At 37.6% G+C, this 19,676-nt stretch overlaps 1 protein-coding gene across 7 annotated transcripts; it reads right to left on the bottom strand.

Annotated features, from left to right (window-relative positions):
* Positions 1-1,204: 1,204 nt before the first annotated feature.
* On the bottom strand, positions 1,205-18,071 carry LOC141906917 (TBC1 domain family member 5-like). 7 transcript variants are annotated; one of them, XM_074796394.1, is made up of 23 exons: positions 17,968-18,071; positions 17,219-17,404; positions 13,672-13,858; positions 13,253-13,361; positions 12,719-12,808; positions 12,552-12,626; positions 11,838-11,905; positions 10,200-10,302; positions 9,319-9,407; positions 9,161-9,181; positions 8,548-8,598; positions 8,106-8,178; positions 7,839-8,008; positions 7,299-7,441; positions 6,822-6,928; positions 6,645-6,708; positions 6,378-6,473; positions 5,917-5,961; positions 4,948-5,142; positions 3,793-4,145; positions 3,472-3,571; positions 3,161-3,243; positions 1,205-3,022 (listed from the first exon to the last, which is right to left on the bottom strand). In XM_074796394.1, exons 2-23 carry the CDS (start codon positions 17,328-17,330, stop codon positions 2,591-2,593), a joined length of 2,766 nt encoding a protein of 921 aa, XP_074652495.1. In that variant the 5' UTR covers positions 17,331-17,404; positions 17,968-18,071; the 3' UTR covers positions 1,205-2,590. The 7 variants fall into 7 exon arrangements, with proteins under 7 accessions (XP_074652495.1, XP_074652496.1, XP_074652497.1 ...); XM_074796395.1 differs by lacking the exon at positions 9,161-9,181; XM_074796396.1 differs by lacking the exon at positions 5,917-5,961.
* Positions 18,072-19,676: the final 1,605 nt, after the last annotated feature.

The following is a 19,676-nucleotide window of genomic DNA, read 5'->3' on the forward strand; positions in this document are numbered from 1 at the left end:
CACAAATCTCAAATATCTAAACTGCTAAATACTTACCCAATTCTATTCAGGTAATATCTTTATTCATTTGAATACACCAGTTACTTGAAAGTTCAATTATTTTAATACTTAATCTCAAAAACTAATCACAAAAATATCGAGTTTTCAATACCTCAAATGTATAATTTTACTGATCTTAAATATCTCAATCATTTGATTCAAGGTCAAATCTCAGTTCAATACCAAAATATCATTGATTTTTTCTTAAATCATTTATTTGTATTCTCAATTATATCATTTAATATTCTTTTTATTAAATAACAACTCAATTATTCTTCATTGAAAAGTAAAATTTCATTTGATTCTGTAAATTCGTTCAAGCATCTACAAAATTGAATAAGGAAAGGAAATTATTTCTATTTCTGCATTAAAACAATCTAAGTTAAAAATTAACTGCAGTAATGACAAATATATATCTACCCTCGATGTCTCATAGAATTTCCATTCCTTTGCTTCATTCGAGACTCGAAACAAATATTCATGAAACAAAATTGAATTGAATTTAATACAACTTGACTGACTCTGATGGATGGGATTAAATAAAATGATGTAAAAACTTATTTTCGGGTTCAAATTTGACGTTTGTAAAGAATCATATCACTCCAAGCATGTATCATTGATGTTCTTTAATTCTTTTCAGAAAGCTGCAAATAAACAGTTAACAGTTAACGTTAGTCAACTCTGGCAAGCAAGGATTACGGAGTATAATCCAACACTCACATGCCAGAGCAAGGAATATGCAATAGTCAGTAACGTTACCGCTATCGTTATACGTAGGGGCAGCACTTACCGGTTAATGTCTGACAGGATTCCGGCGTCGGGCTACACGACGGGATAATGAATAGATTTTTGTCGAAATTATTTCATTAGTTCCGTATACAAAAATAACCGAATCGAAGAATGAAAGCCCTGCCCCGATTTGAAGCGACTCAGTCCCCGAAACATCAGCCCTCTTTAATAAATCAGACTTCATCCTTGTCCCCCAAATTTATTAACTATATCTCACGGAGAGCTCGGTGGCATGGGTGGCCAATTGATGCATGCAAGGTGTGGCTTGTTTAATTCTTCTTATGCTGCATCACTTTAGGGACCCTACTAGAGCTTAAAAGCGCATTCGACAAATAAAGAACCCTTGAAAGTTGTTTTTACATCATCATTAATATAATCATATATAATTTTATTATACATTATTTTTCTCCAACATAAATTGCAGATAATTCTATACAAATTTTACATACTGAATTTAATATCATCATATACAATATAATAAATAGATATTCTATACATAAATGACATCATCTCAGTCAATAATACATTGATCACAGTTACAACATTTCACACAATTCACTTACCAGGGTATATTGCAGATAACTTCAGATAAATACAACAGGATGATTAAACAATAGACCTAGTTCTACGAGAGATCACAGAACTGCGCATGCAATGTTTCTTCAACATAAAAGAAACCGCTTATATTATTTGAATTTCTTATTGACTTATAAGCTGAATAGACTAGATAAGCATTTTGGTAGCATTTTACTTATAATTAGCAGGTTGGCAGTAAATAAACGTATTAAATCATAAGTTAATATTTTAAGTCGAATACAATAACAACTACACTACACATTATATTCAGTACAACACTATACATGTGCATGTTACCTACACGTCTATATGTATGACCCTAATAAGCATACCGGGTACGTTATAACATGCATCACAGGCCCACCAGGTTAAACCTTCATTTTACTTTCCCCGCTGGTGAATATGCTTCATGGTAATCTTGACTTTTTAAGGACATAATAACAATATCTCGGGATAAACTAACATATATAATATATGTATACATAATAATAACAATTTTATAAACTTAACTCCACCACAATTCCTCGTTTGGGATTTTTAAGTTTGGCATAATTTGTTCGCTAATATTTCTGCACCCATTGAAGAGTAAACAATATAATCAGTAACAGTTTACAGACATTCCGTTATTTTCACTCGCAGAAGGTTATATCAATTCGTTCAATAGGTATATATAGTCGACTGCTTTTGCCTCAGATCACAGGACCGAAAATTCTGGGGCAATCGAAGCAATGATCGTTCATCCTCAAATGAATCGAAGTATGATATGAGGTACCACTACTGCGGCGAGGATTCGCCAAATTCACCAGTGGTTACTAGGTGACCGCGCTTCAAATTCGTATCAACTATTCTTATCAGAAAATCAATTGAAAGAGAAATCTATCCCATACACTGAGTGAGAGAGTGAATCATACGTCTTTGGAGACTCGTTTGATAATATTCGGATTCGGAAGCTTTAAAAATCCATTTCAAATTTCTTTGAAAATGAACTAATTTGCATTACTAAAGTGTATTGTTACGATGCTCTCTGGTTTGTGCCACCAGAACCTCGTTTTACACATGACATTTTTTTGAACATGCAATAATCCGAGGCACTCAGCTCCGTGGTAATCGCAGTCTACACATCACCAAATTATAACACAGCCATAACACAGCCATCAACTCTTCATAATCATCGAAACAAACGTTTCTAATTTTTGTTGAAAAAACTGAATATTCCACTGGAAGTTAATTCAGATTTATCGCCAGTAGATGGAGCTGATTGTTTACGACTAGATGAAGCTGACTGCGGCGAGTGATATACAGTATCGTCGTTACTGTCGATATCCTCGAAATCAGAGTCCGCCGACGTTAACGCTTGAATTTTCGTCGTCATGTTATTTATTTCCTGATCCATATCGAAATCGACCTCCGATTCGCTCGGGGTGTTGGAATGACTGTCGGAATGGATGTAGAACCTGCTGCCCGCGCCCGCGCCGCGGGCTCCCGTCGAGGAACGGTCGCTATGATTACTCGACGTCATCTCCGCTCGATAGTGGTTGTCGTTTATACAAATCTCGTCCAAGTCGACGTCGAGCATGTTGTGAGAGAATTTCAATGTACCCTTCAGAATATCACGAACCTAAACGACAAAAGAAAAATCTGAATTCTTCTTTCTCAACATTCAAACTTTTATATCACATTTAATTTATTGCTAGATACAAATGTATATCATGCAATTGTCTGCAAGTAAATTGTAGCAGGTCGATATCATACATACCTGCTTTAAACCGGCTAAAGCAATGAATATTTCATCTTCGTGTTGTAAGTTTGGCTGATGTAACATTTCATTCTGTAGTTTTTCTATAATGAATATGATATAAAATCCCATTGATAAGTTGACACTTGAGAGGCCGGTTGCACAGTCCAAAATACGGTCTTAAATCTTCAGACTGGTCTTAGGTTGTTACATTGGCTGTAGAACTAAGATGGTCCTAGACTGGTCTCCTAATTCTAAGCCATGACAGTGCAACTGGCCCCAGGGCATAAGATATATTGCCAAACAAAACAAAGGTAAAATTAGGGTTATACCTATATGAATGTCCATTTTACTGGCACAATATCGACACATCGCTTCAACATCATTCATTCTTCCTTGAAGGAATGCTAAATCAGCAGATAAACGTGGATCCTATACAAGTAAACAAATAAATCAATGAAATGAATGTTGACTATCTATTTACTTCATGGGATCAGTTTGGACTAACAAAGTTCATCCAGTTTATCAGAAATCCGTATTAAACATCGTATTTTACATACTTCATATATAGGGACCGTCACGATATCTGAATTAGAGCAAAATCTGAATTCAAATGATCCGAAGGGAATTTGAATTGAAAACCCGTTACTCACAGACGTCGGTTGCGACATCGTTGATGCTTTAGATTGGTTACGTCGCGTTTTGAATAATCCTCCTCCGTTGCGACTAGATTTCGAGTAATTTTGATCTTCCGGCATAAACTGTTCGATTCTGTTCGACGAGCTGCCGCTGCTGTTCAACGTGAATCGGTCGGCTCGCCACGAGTTCACCGCTGTTTCCGGCGTGCGAGGATTCGAAGACGAATCAAGTCGAGCCAGACTAGATGAGGACACCACCGGTTTTATGCTCGTGTCGTATTCGATCTTCGACGAGCATTGTTCGACTTTGGAAAGACTAGACGAGGAACCTTGTCGTCGATGGAAACCACGAGTTGGCGGCTCAGAACCTGAAATAAATTAACACAAATTACGACACTTTGAGATTACACCAACTAGTTTTACAGGGTGGCCACTTTCTGCCCACTAACAGTTTCCCTGATTTTTCCATGCGAGTGAAATTTCTAGGTTTAAAATGTTACCATTCATTCATTTTTCATAGAATCAAGTAATTCCTTGAGATTTCCAGATTTTTGCTAAAGCACACGAAATTCTATGGGTTTTTTTCTGATTCTCCCTGAGTTTTCCAGGTCAGTGGCCACCCTGTTTCTTTAATTTTATAGTGGAACCTCATTACAACGAACTTCAGAAACCAAGAATATCAGTTAGTTATAACTGATGGTTTGTCTTATCTAGCAGGATATGAATCAAATTCCCCTACCTCTAAGTTTGTTGTATCCACAATGAGAAGTTATCAGAATTCGTTATAACAAGATTCCACTCAACTGCAAGTCATGAATGAACTTATCTGATTTTTATCAGATTTATCAGATCAGTTTTTTAATCTTTATTTCAATGATTACAAGTGAGGTCACAAGGTCTATGAATATATCTTATCAGGGTATGGTAGATAAGAGCTCTCTTTGTTGGTTTCCATAGAAAAGCAACTATCTAATTCCATTGAAGAAAAACCCACAATTACAAAGTAAAATCAATACAGGTTTTTGATATTTACGCTCAATTGCAACCGCTTATTTTCAAAACGTTTTGAGAGTAAAAATCCTCTGTTAGTTTTAAATTGTGGGTTTCTTCTTCTGTTCTACATACGTAGCAATTCAACGGCAGTTTTTCTACAAAAAAAGTCTACGATACCTGGTGATTTATCGGTGAGTAAACTCATTGGTTCACTGGTTGATTTCGGTAGTAAACCGGATGATGAATCTAGAATCAGACTACGAGGTCGTCCGGATGACGACGAAGTGATTTTACGACTCAGCGAATTGAACCCCGATAGTGTCGTTGCTTTCAATTTATTGGCGACCTGGTCCATGGTGAGGGAATGGTGTCCTGTGAGGAGGAGCAGGAAAATCATCGTTACCGAGGTTAAATCGATTCATTTTGACGGATTTCATAATCTTAAAAGGCACATAATGTCCAAATTTATACTTCAAAATAGGATAAATGAAAAGCACCACACTGAAAATTTACGAGAAATAGTCTTCGTAAGTTTATGAACTGAGACAACAATGTTTTTGCTTACATCATGTGTAAGACATTTCTCGACAAATTTTCAGCGCAGAATTTTTGTCAATCACTGAATATGAAAACAAATTAATGCGGTTATCCGACTTTTGTGATAGGAATTAGTTGATTTGAGGAATTTTGTTGATTGTAAATGGATAGATCATGATAAAATGCAACCTAAAGAACAACCTTCAAAGTTTTCACTATCAATCAGTCGAATTATTTCACCCTAAACTAGGGTAGGCCCTACTCTTAGCTGGGGAAGGGCTTCCAACACAATTTGGATGCACGCGGGTTTTCAAAAGCTAGGATTCTCACATTTTTCACAGTGCAACCTTCACATAAGATTGAGTAAACGTATTATCTTGTGGAATCGGTGATATCTGGGAAAGCGTGATAATGCCGTACACTACCAATACTGCCTGTTTATCACCGGTTTACTTGTTTAATTCATGCGCAAATCAAGCGGAATAACACGGTACTTTTCATAAAAGTTTAATGATGAAATCATCGATCTTATCCGTGGTCAATTTTGAGAGAGAAAACTTTTTTGAAATAATCATGTATGTACGCTGTACTAAGAGGCTATAGTCATACCGTAAGGTAGATTGGGAATTCGTAGAAATCGCTTCTTGTCGGTCACTGTCAGTTAGAATGATACAGTTAATATAGCATATAGTGAGCACTACATCTCACAAACAATAAACACTATCATTGTTTAATGAGGAAATCAGGGAATTTTTGTCAACGAGGAAAATGTTTGGCCAAATCAGGCCTTGTCTTTGCAGTAACAACTTTGTGGTAAGGTTGAGCGAATCAATTTTTGTTTTTGGAATATACAATAATAGGGTATGGGATGTCTATGAAAGATTAATAAAAAGATCATATGGTTATAGATATCGAAACAGAGAATCAAATGAATGAATTTCCAGTTGTTCGTCGTTCATCTAGGTTTTAGAATCTTACTAGAACCAAAAAATTCGAATACTAGGAGACATACGGGAAGATTTGTTGATTTGTCTTGGTTAAATACAGATCGAGTTCAACTGAAATAAAACCTTTAATATTCAGTCGAGTCTTCTGAGTATCAACAACAGGCTGAACTACGGGTCCGATCTTGATCCAATCGTGTTTTCCATATATATTCGGCCAATCTAAATATTCATTACGACTCAACAATTCAGAAATCATCGAGCCTGGATTCGATTTACTATTATCGCTCAGACGGAGGAAAAAATACTAATCTGTTTACAATCTGCGTTTAACGACACAACAATTCGAATGGCAGAGATTTATGGTAATACGTAATATATGCATGAACTCACTTTTATTCTTATTGCCGGAATGCGGTGCCTTTTGGTACGTGTAATTTGGCGGTCTCGGATAAATCTGCAATTAAGCGCATGTACGACACAGTTAGCCATAGTTGACATGAGAATCATACCGGGTTGTTGGACGAACTGCAAATCAACTACTCATTAGTAGCGTCTGTCGATACTTACATGTGGATCGCGTAGGTACAGAGCTCGATCAATTAAATAATGCACATCTCCCACCGGTGGATATCTCATCAATACGCCGAGACACGTCGGATAATCACTACTCAATACTACAAAATAACGAATTACCAACTTCGGGTTAACCCTTTCAGTGCTGACTAATCAATACCTTATAGTGGTGAAGATAATTTGAAAATTCTAAAGAATTCCACCCTAGTGTGTTGAACAACGGGATTACCACTATAGTGCGTCTACACTGCGGTGCGGTGTATCGTTAGTTACTAACTAGTATTTCACTATGTTTGACACGTGCTGCCATTTTTCAAGAGAGATAATTACTAATAACATCTATACACCGCAGTGCGGTGTACTAGCAAAATCTATCACTGATTTATACACTGCACTGCAGTGTAGGCGCACTGAGAGGGTTAAACAGAGTCTGAACAGTAATCACTGAAATAAGACATTTTATATACTTACAAATATCTCTTATATACAGTAACATAGCCACGAATATGTAGTCGACAAGATCGAAACTGATTCCGTCGGCAAAAATGGCGTCCCAAATAACGAGCAGATCCTGCATCGGGAATTCCCGTCCGAATAGCAGACGTAACCAACGACTGTAAACAGACACAAATACTGCAAATTTGAATCGAAAACAGATTCACCAATCAAATGATCACATGATTATTTCACTATTATTTCTCTGACTCTACCCTGATTTTTTCAAAGAAAAAAAAATTCCCCGATTTTTCTCTGATAAACATGTGTGATAGTGTCTTATATTGATAAGACACCCTGATATCCATGTAAGTGATATTGTCTTATATTGATAAGACAACCTCCACCCTGATACTTTTTGCTGAATCTATTCAGTGGAAGAACCACATCGCGTGAAATTGGACAATAATATTTAACATGTGCCAGTTGATTCACCGATTAGAAAACAGCAAAGATTGATTTGCAGAGTTATCACTGAATTAATGAATGACTTGTAAATGCTTCAATTCAACTCACATGCCATAAATCTGTGGAGCAATGTCCAATCGTTCCATGTGCATGTGCAGTTCGAGGTCATGTTTTTTGAGTACGTAATCTTGAATACGCGTTAGTTTATTGACGATCACGTTCGAAGGCTGCATATCTTGCGGTCGAGCGAACGGTTGGGCAGCGGCGAGAGCTTGAAGCTACAAATATCATATCATATCATATCGTATATCCTCGTTATTCATAACTGATTAATCGATTATGAGCTACCATCGTTGGCGGGTAGAATTTACATACCTTGCTCGGTGGTGTTATTTCTCTCGCCTGGTACCACGGTTCTACGGAATCCATTACTTGACAAAACATAGCGCTACAGAATAAATGAAATACAATTTCAGGGCTGAATTTTGACACTATCCTGAGGGTACTATATGTTGTTAGGCTCCTTTGGAAAATGAAACTTTCCCGACAGGATAAAAGAAATTTCTGATTTCACAGTTCGGAGACGTTTGATTAAATTTGTTCTGTCTTCTTGATAAATGATAAAAGTCAAAAGCAAATGGGATACCGAATTTTGACCAAAGATACCGACAATGGTTGATCTCATATCCCGAGAGATTCAATGCATAAATCGAACCGTGAACGTCAACTGAGAATTATTTGCTATAGGTTCAATAAGAATATTCGAATGGGAATAACTAAAATGAGGTAATTTTGACTGTCTGTCGTACACACTTACTACGCATCGTGTTCCAAGTATTCAGGATCCAGCAACTCTTTAACAACATTCCTAGAAATGGAAAAAATTTGTTAAATCAACGGAAATCAACGTTGATTTCATGCACTATCAACCCATCAATACATTCAGTATGAGTGATTACGTATCTTGCAGGACACCGACAGAGAATAGAAACTAGATGAAGCACGCAGCAACCTACTGCCGTGCGAGATCACAAGTCGCTATTGAAGTACTCCTGAAGCTGGGTTTTATTTTGCGAATAAATGATTAGAACCAGGGTAACCGTATAGAAGTGACAGAGCAAACAGATTCAGCATAGGATGAATCCAGCGCCGGGCGTAAATCGACTGCCTCAAAATCAACAGAAATTTACTCCATTTTGATTCCGAATTAAAAACACCCAGATCAGGTCGATAGAATATAGATCACACTTGATGTTTCAATGAGGCTACACCACTCTGAAACTCTCACACCGCAGTATTTTCGAAATTGATTTTACGACATGCTACTGAAGGTTACTCTTCGATTAAAGACAAAGCCATTTAAAAATTACACGTCATTCATTAAGATTATTATAAGTAAAACAGAGACTATGAATATATATGCATCACACCTTTCATGATGTTCTATCAAACTGAAAATACAACATATAAACATGAACTCAGGAGCGGTTAGCCTTATTTCCCTTTGTTTCTACGAATAATCAATGTGTTAAAACCACCGAAGCCTGTTGAATGAGAAGATATATAGGCCTACAGCAGTGGTACTTACTCGACTGTCTCCAGTTCACACGCATGTAGAAATGCTTGGTGGTCGCAATGCAGAACAAATATCAACGGAGCCAACAATTCATGCATGCCCTGAGAATTCGAGAAAAAAACTATTAGGCAAATCACTGGGTATAGCAAGTTTAAAATATTGCACTTTTTCTTGAACATGGCACTGATTATAGTAATAACCGCAGAAATATCATTAAGATTAGTCTTTTAGAAAAACATGCAGGGTGGATCTAGGTAAACTGGATGATGGGGGTCCAAGAAAGGGTATTCCTCAGACAAAGCAGCCACGCCAAAGGCAGCAAATGGGGTTCACGGGCAACTCCAATGAGAATGCAAGGATCTGGACCAGCAAACCATTCCTAGATCCGCCCCTGAACATGTAGGTTGTATTAGGCAAAGCCAGTTATCGTCAATGCAAAGCTGGGTTCAAATTCTATGCCTATCGTCTAAGAGTATCTCTTTGGTCAAAGAACTCACTCGAACAATAGTCTTAGGTATTGCAAATATCACAATGCCAAGGTGAGATTATTACTCCACTGCATGAACCCAGCTTGACATTTGTTTATACCTACAATATGTAGACCATACACCATCAATGCCACCTGTCACCAAAGCAAATCGTTTTTAAACTAAACGTCCAAATAGAATATCATTGGATAATAGACTAGAAAATACTACATCATACAAAGCAAAATCTCTATCATAATAGAAAATTGATCAGAAAGTGAAGTGGCTTTTTATGCGATTCACTGCCATAAAATACCATTATACTTAATACAGAAATATTTGAATATCTCCAGCCCTAGGAAGAAATCGGGTGCACGAATGAATAAGCACAGGCGGGTGGGAGCAGAAGTAATTTTAGGGTCAAACCTGACGATAGGACAGACGGCAGTGCTGACGAGCGTAACAAAACAGTAAATCAACCATACGATCTCGTAGCGATGAACTTTGGAAAAATTCCAGTTCCGGGAAACTAAACGAGACGAAGAAAAGAAAAAAAAGGAAACAAAAATTCATAGTAGAATACATAGTATCGTATGTGTGTACATAAAAACTACAGTAATAATGAAGTGGGATTGGATACTAGCTGGTGATATACATATCATCCTCCCTCGGCAGGGATTCGAACCTGATGGCATCGAGATTGCCGCGGTACGAAACCCTGCCACACTAGACCGAGTGCGCAGCTTAGATGATGTCATTATCAGCCAATCAGATATCCTGTTTTATTTTAGCCTGGGTTTTCCCATTTATAGTTCTTCCGTTAAATTTAACTCAGCAATTGTACAACGAGCAATCTGATTGGTGCCGCAAGTTTTCGTGCGACAAAGCTGCGCATGTACCTGCGCACCCGGTCTACTGTGGCAGGGGTTCGTGCCGTGGCTGAGTATAGCGATGCCATCAGGTTCGAATCCCTGCCGTGGGATGATGTATACATATATACTATGTAAGGGTCTATCCCGGGGTGTATTCAGAATGGAGACATTTTCCTTTCGCTTCAATGTTCAATGTTGTGCCTGTGTTTAAATCCTAAGACTCGCTACATTCTGACTCAAATCAATGGAGATTAAATGATTTCTTACTCGCAAGGGTCAAACTTAACTGCCATTGATGGATATGGATCCAGGACCCTAGTTCCACGTCAGTTGAGACTCGATGCAAAGTTGACTTTAATGTTGTGCCCGCGCTGATTTGTTAAAAGTTAAGAGAGTCTTATTACTTTGTGATGAAACACCGGGCCCTGGATATTTGTATAACAAAGGTTGAATGCTGCATTTCACACAATAGATAATGATAAAAAACTAATTAAACAACAAAGAAAAACGAAAGGTTAAACAATCACTACATCAATTATTGTGTAATATAATATTTAGTAACATATTTTCCAAGTAGATTCCCAATCTTTTTTCTGAAATCAATGTATTTAAGGAGAAAATTGGTTCTTGGATAAATGTTACACACATAAACGTTTAAGACAGCCTAGCTTACCAGGGCAAGTGTTACAGTGAATCAAGCCCTGGCAGGCGAGGTCATGTCGAGTTAAAGAGAGGCTACACCTATAGTACCTGTCTATAGGATAGATCGGGAAACAATTTAGCATAGATAAACAGTGAATCAACCATGATTGAATGCATCGTATCCGTATGAAAAAAGTCCAACTTTGGATAGCTACGTAGAAAAAAAATCAGACAAAAATCACCCGTTATATTAATAATCATTGTTTCAACCGCTCAGAATAGTGATAAATCCCATAAATGAAGAAATCAGATCAAATATTTCTCATACCTAACTTCAGTTCAAATGTAGATACTTCTATAATATCTTAATAGTTATTATCTCAGAATTTGAAGAGATTTCGCCATGTATTGATTTATCGGTTTGACTATGATGACGAAATTCTTTGAAACAGTTGCAGTTCATCAAATCACTCATTTTCAAAACCTGAACCGAGTAATCTTCGTTTTATTTGTGATATTTCAAACAGTGAGAACCCGTTTTGATACTTACGTTCTGATAACATCCTGTTTGATTGTCAAACGTAATTCATTATCTTGAAAATACTGGTTCCACGGACTCTAGAAGTGAAAAACACAACCAAGACGTGATTTACATCTGGATATTTTGAATGGGTTTTGGTAATATCTTAAGATCTATCAATGACTTATAGATTATAGAGTACCGATGGAAGCTTTTATTCTGTTCAATTGAATGAGCATTTTTTATGTACATGTGTACATGTATCAGTGATGTCAAATAAACAATCATAAAAATTTTGTACATATATAGCCAAATAAACTATATCATGTTCAATAAAAGTTCTGGGCCCGGTTCAACAGTTGTGAGTTACAGTTACCGGTAACTCTGAGTTGAAATAAGTTCATTTTCTTGTAAGTTAAATCTTAACTTGGAAATGTGGAACTGGATCCTCGGTCATAAATATTTGTTTATTCCATGGGTTTTCGGCGAGTAATTGCATAATCGTAACTTGCACTCAACAGAGAAAATGAATTTAGGTACGGAGAAGCAGTCTGAGCCTGTCAGCTGTATCGCTGACTAGACTGATCGACCCCTTCATCAGAGCTTAAAGTACAATAGCTAAAAATGCTTCGCACCAGTACGTAGAGTTTATGGAAACTGTAGAGTGTGAAAAATCATTAAAATATTCAACAATCAATACACAAGTTGTATAGAGAGATTATTTGAAAAAATCGAGCATCTTACCTCGTCTTCCTGCGATAGAGGATTATTACGAGATAAATCAATATTTTCCGGCAATTTATGTGGATTCACGATCAACTGAAAAAACAAACAGCGTCATATTATTATTATACAATACAGTTATGTAATAAATGAATAAATACAAGTCTATTGAATATAAGGCTCCGTACCTCGTCTTTCAGGTCCGTGTATATCTTACGATTATCCAGCGTCTTTTTAATCCATTCGTCGCGATCTTCCGGTAAAACTTCTAAGTAAACCTGTTAAAACCGGAATCGAATTGATAAACAATTTAGTGAAAAACGGATATACGCAAAAACTGAGAAGAAACTGTTACTTTTTCGACATGCTTTCAATCTAAGGATTTACTTTCTCAAGGGTCAGATTGATTAACTGAGGAATTCACACATTTTTTCACACAGAAATGCGAGGACTTTTCACATAGTTTTTCCACATTTTTCACGCCCAGGTACAATAACATTGTCAGCAGTTAGACCTGCTGATCACAATCTGGACAGGTACAATAACATTGTCAGCAGTTGTGCCTAAATTGTGAGCTCCATAGTACATGGGGATTGGTAAGAAAGAGATAAGAATATTTTTTGCAAGACATTTTTCTAGAATTTTCAAAAATACTGATGATTTTTCGCCTCAGCCCGACCCCTGCAGTTACTATGCCGTTCAGCGTACACATTGTCACGTACCCGCCAGCAAATACTACGGAACCGACAGCTACGCAGCATTCCGTCCATTCCCAGCGATCTGAGATTACGAAGGTAATCCGAGCAGTTGAACAATCGTTCCCATTCATCGCTGTAAAACGAACAAAAAACAATCAACTTTAGGTGATAATAACAGCATTAACAGATAATCAAATAGTACCACTCACTCCTCGTAGATACTGCGTCGCCAATCTGTATGGAATGAGTTAATCGTTTCGAGTTTATCTTTTTAGCCGCACGACATCTATGTAAGGCATCATAGTTGCCCCCCTACCCAATACTTTGAGTCGCAATCAGATCGTCTTGAATCTACTTTTCAATTGTCGCATAAAAAATTCCCCCAATCATTTCTAGCGCACACAACAAAATAAAATCCTGCATTCACTGTCAACTTTACTTACCAGTAGGAGTTTGAGAAACTAGTACTCCTCGAGAAACCATTAGCGTTATGATTGGAAGGAGCGAGGCCGGTGTCACTCAACGGTGAATCCGTGGCTACGCTCGATTCTGTATCGCTTTTACCTCCTCCTCCTCCGGCTGCTCCGACTGCTGCTCCTCTGCCTCCCTCTCCTGCGGCGGCGGTCGTACCTGTTATCAGAGATGTGAGAATTACTCGTCGTCGACGAGCGCAACACGTTAATTCCAGTATTTGCGTTGCCATAGATCGGATATAAAAACGACGACGACGTCCACTTTAACTATTAATTCATTATAGATTAGAAATAAAACTAATCCGGCCGGGACGACCGGCGGTGATTAGTATTTTTTCACCAGAGAATATTTCGATCCGATACATTTGACACTGACAATCACCCGATCACCCGATCATACACACACATACGTATGTAGGAAACATACTGGCTATTAATGCAATAGTATTGACTAGTCGTCATGAAACAAACGCCACACGTTTTCAGCAAGACTCGCGAGCTCCCGCGTCTAAAACGATTAATCTAACAATTAAACTTCGTTAAAATCGTTATTCAACGTTTCGTGGAATCGGGCGGATATCGTCGAATTCAATTTTCGCTTTTCGCGAACGTGTCTCGAGTAGAGAAACGCGCTAATCTACGAAGGAACGAACTGGTAATTTCGTCGCCTGTTCGCTACATGAATTCTATGATAACCGCTGATAATCACTAGATCCAAATACGATTTTTCTAAATATCATCGGAAGAGCCTTTTTAGGATGAACGTTGAATTCCGTAGTTTCGGCGTCGATGTTACCGAAGTTCTTACTGTATGTATTCCTAACGAACAACAGGCCTCTATAGTTCACAGTACACTTATTATACAGCATAAATTAACCCACAAATCTATAGAAAATTGACCAAAATTGATCAATTTGTGTTTCTGATGTTTGGGTAATTTATCTATTTACACTTGACCCTGGTGTTTCAGTTATAAGGTTAACAGGGATACAAGTCAAATCATCTAACCGTTTGAAACAACACAACAAACTAACGGGTAATTGGTATCTTACGTATTTCAAGGATTTAATAGTAGATGAAAATAGATGAAAAGGGTAGCCACTTTTATAATTCGACTTGCTTTTTCCCTGACTATAACCTGACATGTAAGTTGTTTTCCCTGGCTTGATCTGCTAAGAATCCAATCAATCAAAACATATGTGGTGGATGGTAACTATTTGATTATATGCGTCATATAGCAATCTTAACAAATTTCCCTGATTTTCAGCATTTTTACAAAATTCCCTGACATTTCTAAAGAAAGGAAAAATCCTAGACTTTTCCCTGATTTCTTGTTAAGTGGGGCCCACCATATATTATCGTCAGTGAAAAATGAACAGTTGGCTCAATGGACTTCGAGCCACCGCTCGGCTATGGGCAATAGTTATCTATATGAAACAGTCGAATTTATACCCCTACTTAAAACGAGCATAGTCGCAACTGGTTTCACTGCGCGCGATATCGATATTCAGATTGACAATGCGACAAACTGTCGTTCGTAATGACGCGACTGACTGAAAATCAATATTAACCTGGAAATTCAGAGTGTTCGACCATATCGACAACGAAGTACTTACATACACCTGCCTGACAATACTATTCATAACAACTACATTGAAATCTATGCGCAAAAAATGCGTTTTCGCCTACGCAAAACAAAAGTCGAAACTTTCCATAAATTTGTCATTGAATTATCCATAACTGACACAATCATCCCTCCCCTTATAGACAGCATCACCTTCTAGAAAAGATGTAGAGCTTTTATATAAATCCCATCAGGCTATGATACTATCAGAGATCTTTTTAAGGAAAGGTGACTGTTATGTTGGAAATGATCTACATTTCCCATGGAACTGGTACCAAACGATCCGAGGCCAGTCATTCAAACGTTGGTTAACTTTTAATTGGAATTAGAAATGCTTTATCAGGGTTAGTTAATTCATCAATGATTAGACCTAAATCAATCTGTTCACAAATGCAAACGAGCAAAAGATTAACTATCTCCTTTTCGTTTTTTGTTTTGAATTTATAGGTCTATGTATATCTTCATAACTGAAAATCTAAATTAATATGAAATCTTTTCCGTTGGGAGTCTGGCTCCAAAAACAGTGCAATAGCCTATTTTGAAATAAATAGGCCTAATTTGAATTAGCTGATTATATCCCGATTCGTAGCATGGATAAATTTCCAGGTTAAACGAATTTGAATTAAAGTTAATTCGCGTTTGTGAATCGGGCATCAAAAATCAACCTCAAAATTCTAATTCGAATTATTAGCCGATAACCAGGATTAGGGGCTTAATCCGAGTTCGTAAAACCGGGCCCTGGATTTCAATAAGTGGGATTCACAGGCATTGAACTAATTCAGTTGTTTACTATTTCCACAGCTGTGATATATGCGGGAAAACTGAGGCATGTGGCATGAAATACACGTGTGTGTATGAAAAAATAAAGTAGACCATATTGGATCTTACTCCAGAAACCATCAATTTAACCTCAAATCAATTCAAACAGTTGCCAAGATTTACCATATTATAAGCTTCAATTCAGTCTCAGGTATCAGTGATAACCTACGAAATCCACAAACAAACATAATTTTGATTTAAATATAAATATATCCGAAAAATTATAAATCATTATCAACACTGAAGGATCACAGTGATACGCCATCCTCCCCCGGCAGGGATTCGAACCTGATGGCATCGAGATTACCGCGGTACGAATCCCTGCCACACTAGACCGAGTGCGCAGATTTACGCGCAGTTTAGATGATGTCATTGTATCAGCCAATCCGAAATCCCATTTTATTTTAGCTCAGGTTTCCCATTCATAGTTCTTCTGTAGTATTTGCCTCAGCGATATATACTATTATACGAGCAATCTGATTGGTGCAGCAAGTTTTCATGCGGCACAGCTGCGAATGTACCTGCGCACCTGGTCTACTGTGGCAGGGGTTCGTGCCGTGGCTGAGTGTAGCGATGCCATCAGGTTCGAATCCCTGCCTGGGGAGGATGTGATAGGCTGGTGATGAGAGCCTGTCGCGCTTTCCTCATCAGTGTTTTGTCATTGTTGTAGCTAGGTTTACGCATTGTTTGGAGAGAAAGACAAACTCCTTTTCTCGAAATTGAATCAATTCAACTCATTGATTAGTAGGCCTAGGTGAATTTGACATAAACATAAAAAGGCCTAATCAAAGTCGATTGATTTCAAATCGTTTGATTAAAGATAAATTGGTACCCGTATAGAAAATTGGAAACAGAGAAAAGTTCATTCAGATTTAATTGAAATGTAGAAGAAATCGAACGCAAACGACCAACTATCTACTAGCGACACCTGGTAGATCGATGCCTGCCACATGTAGCACTGCGGGTCCTCATGATTTTTATGTTTATTTTCTGGTAGGACCTACGGTAATACTCTGGATCCGTTTCAAAGGGTTGATCAGTCAACACCCTCGACGGCCGATCTCTATTTCTTACCATTTCCTCCGAACTGATCTAATGTAGTCAATATATCTTCCTTGGTTGGTGCTGGTTCGACAACATGGTGCTGGTTCACCTGTTTGCGTTGGAAGCCAATTCTACCAGACATTTTTTCGTAAAAATTAACTTTCTTCTAATTCTTCTTTTCTTCAACAGCATTAATTGTTGTGAAATACATTGCACCTAAAACGTCGAGAAAATGAAGTACATAGAAATTCATTTGGGTTGTAGAGGTCCACCACAGCAACGACCAGGGCAGGGTCCACTAGTCAGTAACCTGCCTGTGGTTTAGTTTCACGAGTGGATATTTTCGCAAACCACATATTAGAATAATCCCATCTGATTATGGAAAGGTTAGGCCTACCGCCTACGATTAGGTTACTAACTAGGTCCACAAGAATCCTGACCTGCTGCCGGTGCCGAAGGCCTGGTTGGTAGGTAAGGGTTCTCTTTTTCTTCAAGTTGCTGGCTTTTATTTAAAGGAAGAGATGACAAGTGGATATCAACTAGGGCTATGGTTTAACATCTAACCAAGAAATCTCAGTTCCTGGGCAGATTGAATGAAGGGCCGCCAAGGGCAAGGGGGGTGGGCCCAATAATTAAAATATTAAACATAACATGTCAACAAAATCATTGGAATTTTTATATGCAGGCCGCCGATTCGGATTATTTACGACCATACGGAAAATAACTTGTGACACAATCTTCAACCAAATAACAACGTTCAATTCGCTGATAACACATACCACTGTTTAAGCGGTTTTTCTGCTCTCGATTGACCACAATCTTATAATTCCGAATCCAATTTTTGACAAGCGAAATTCACCTACTATAGGACATTCTTAAGACGTGCTGCATGTGGCGTCACAAGCCCCGAAGCCTCGTCACGGCACACAACGCCGTGTGGTGAAAATAAAATGAAAATCGATTGCTATGGAGGAAATATGAATAGCGTCGACTGTTCTTGCGGCTTTACTTTTAAACTTGAAATATTGGATTGACTCCACTGGAGTCGGATCTTGGGACCGTAAAGCGTGACTGACTTGTGTGATATCTTAGTTGGATAGTTTCATCTTGGAGTAATCATACTGATTACTCCAAGGTTTCATCAAACATCCCGATTTGTGGTAATTCCTCTTATTCCGTCGCCCGGATCCTATTCGCGCGGAGTGTTTACAATGCTTTGCAGAAAAAAAGTAGATGACCATGTGAATTTTTAACTGAAGAGCTACCGGTCGCTAGTTGAAATTATTCTAAAATCTTAAGAAAAAAAAACATCGCGTGGCTAAATTCGAGAGGAGGAGTTGGGAATCCAAGTCATGCCTTGTTTAAGTTCCATGATATTCAGTGTTCAGCCGGCAGTGGAAACTCCATTCAACAAAGGGAGACACAATTGCGGTTTTTCAGAGTTGTTGAAACCGGCACCGGCACTAGTCCTTTTTTCGGTGTTTTATGGATCAAAGTTTACAACTCTTTGTGTATTTTTGTTATTTTCCTATTGATGCAAATTGTATGAATCAACTGTAGTGGAAATGTATCATGTATAAAGACTTATTAATACCTAACATGTAACTTTTGTGATTTTAAAGTTAGTACAATTTCATACATAGTAATAGAAATAAAATTGCTATTAAAATTTGAGAAAATAAGCTAAAAGTTAATAATTTGATATGTGAAAATAAAATGATGTAAAAATATAAATCAGATTGATTACTTAATCCTACGCTTTCCCGAGTATTTGGCCAGGTTTATCTCTGGTTTTAGTGCGGGGGCCATGGACTATTGAGTCTATGGTTGGACCACAGGTTTATAAACTCTTGTTTATAGTTTATACGCCTACGGTGGTTGGACTCGTTGTTTTTGAAAGTCCACATGTTTGAGGAGCTTACATTAATTCCTCGAGCACTCCTGGCATTTTATATAATTGTTGTATGAGAATAAATATGATTGATTTTAAAATGTGTCATTCGTTTAGTTAAGTTTAATATAGCAACTCCTGGATAAAGGCCTAAATCGATTTAAGATAAACTGAATTAATGAAATTAAATCGATTAAAGAGTTACCTTTTTATGAAACTCCTGTGTTTTGAAACTCGTCTACTTCGTTTTTTCAACCCAAAAAATAGTCCCACCAAATGGTCTACCGACAAGCTTTTATTTATGCGACAATCAATTATATCAATGGCAAAACCAATACGACATTGCACGTTTCACTAACCCGTTGACAGTTGTTGACGCTAATTAGTGTGACCAGCCAGAAGTACAGCAGGCCTAACTACGATTCAAAAAGCCGACATTTTGGATCTGTCAAAATCGACCAAGCTTTCAACCTTCTGCAGTCGCCATCTATCCACCTTTATCGTAACTAATACGTCATTAATCGAAGAAGTCCCACAATTCGAATTAATTCATTAAAACGAAACCACGTTTCGGCTGTTACTTACAGGACATAAACA

The sequence above is a fragment of the Tubulanus polymorphus genome, chromosome 6 (assembly GCF_964204645.1).
Source record: "Tubulanus polymorphus chromosome 6, tnTubPoly1.2, whole genome shotgun sequence".
Classification (NCBI taxonomy): domain Eukaryota; kingdom Metazoa; phylum Nemertea; class Palaeonemertea; order Tubulaniformes; family Tubulanidae; genus Tubulanus; species Tubulanus polymorphus.

What these genes read in the sequence shown, in the direction of transcription:
- LOC141906917 (XM_074796394.1), bottom strand. Translation starts at nt 17,330, where the DNA reads ATGTCTGGTAGAATTGGCTTCCAACGCAAACAGGTGAACCAGCACCAT. An exon ending in GCTCCACAGATTTATGGCAT is followed by an intron (nt 7,442 to 7,838) that starts GTGAGTTGAATT and finishes GTCTGTTTACAG; the next exon opens with TCGTTGGTTACGTCTGCTAT. An exon ending in TTCCGGCAATAAGAATAAAA is followed by an intron (nt 6,474 to 6,644) that starts GTGAGTTCATGC and finishes ATGAATATTTAG; the next exon opens with ATTGGCCGAATATATATGGA.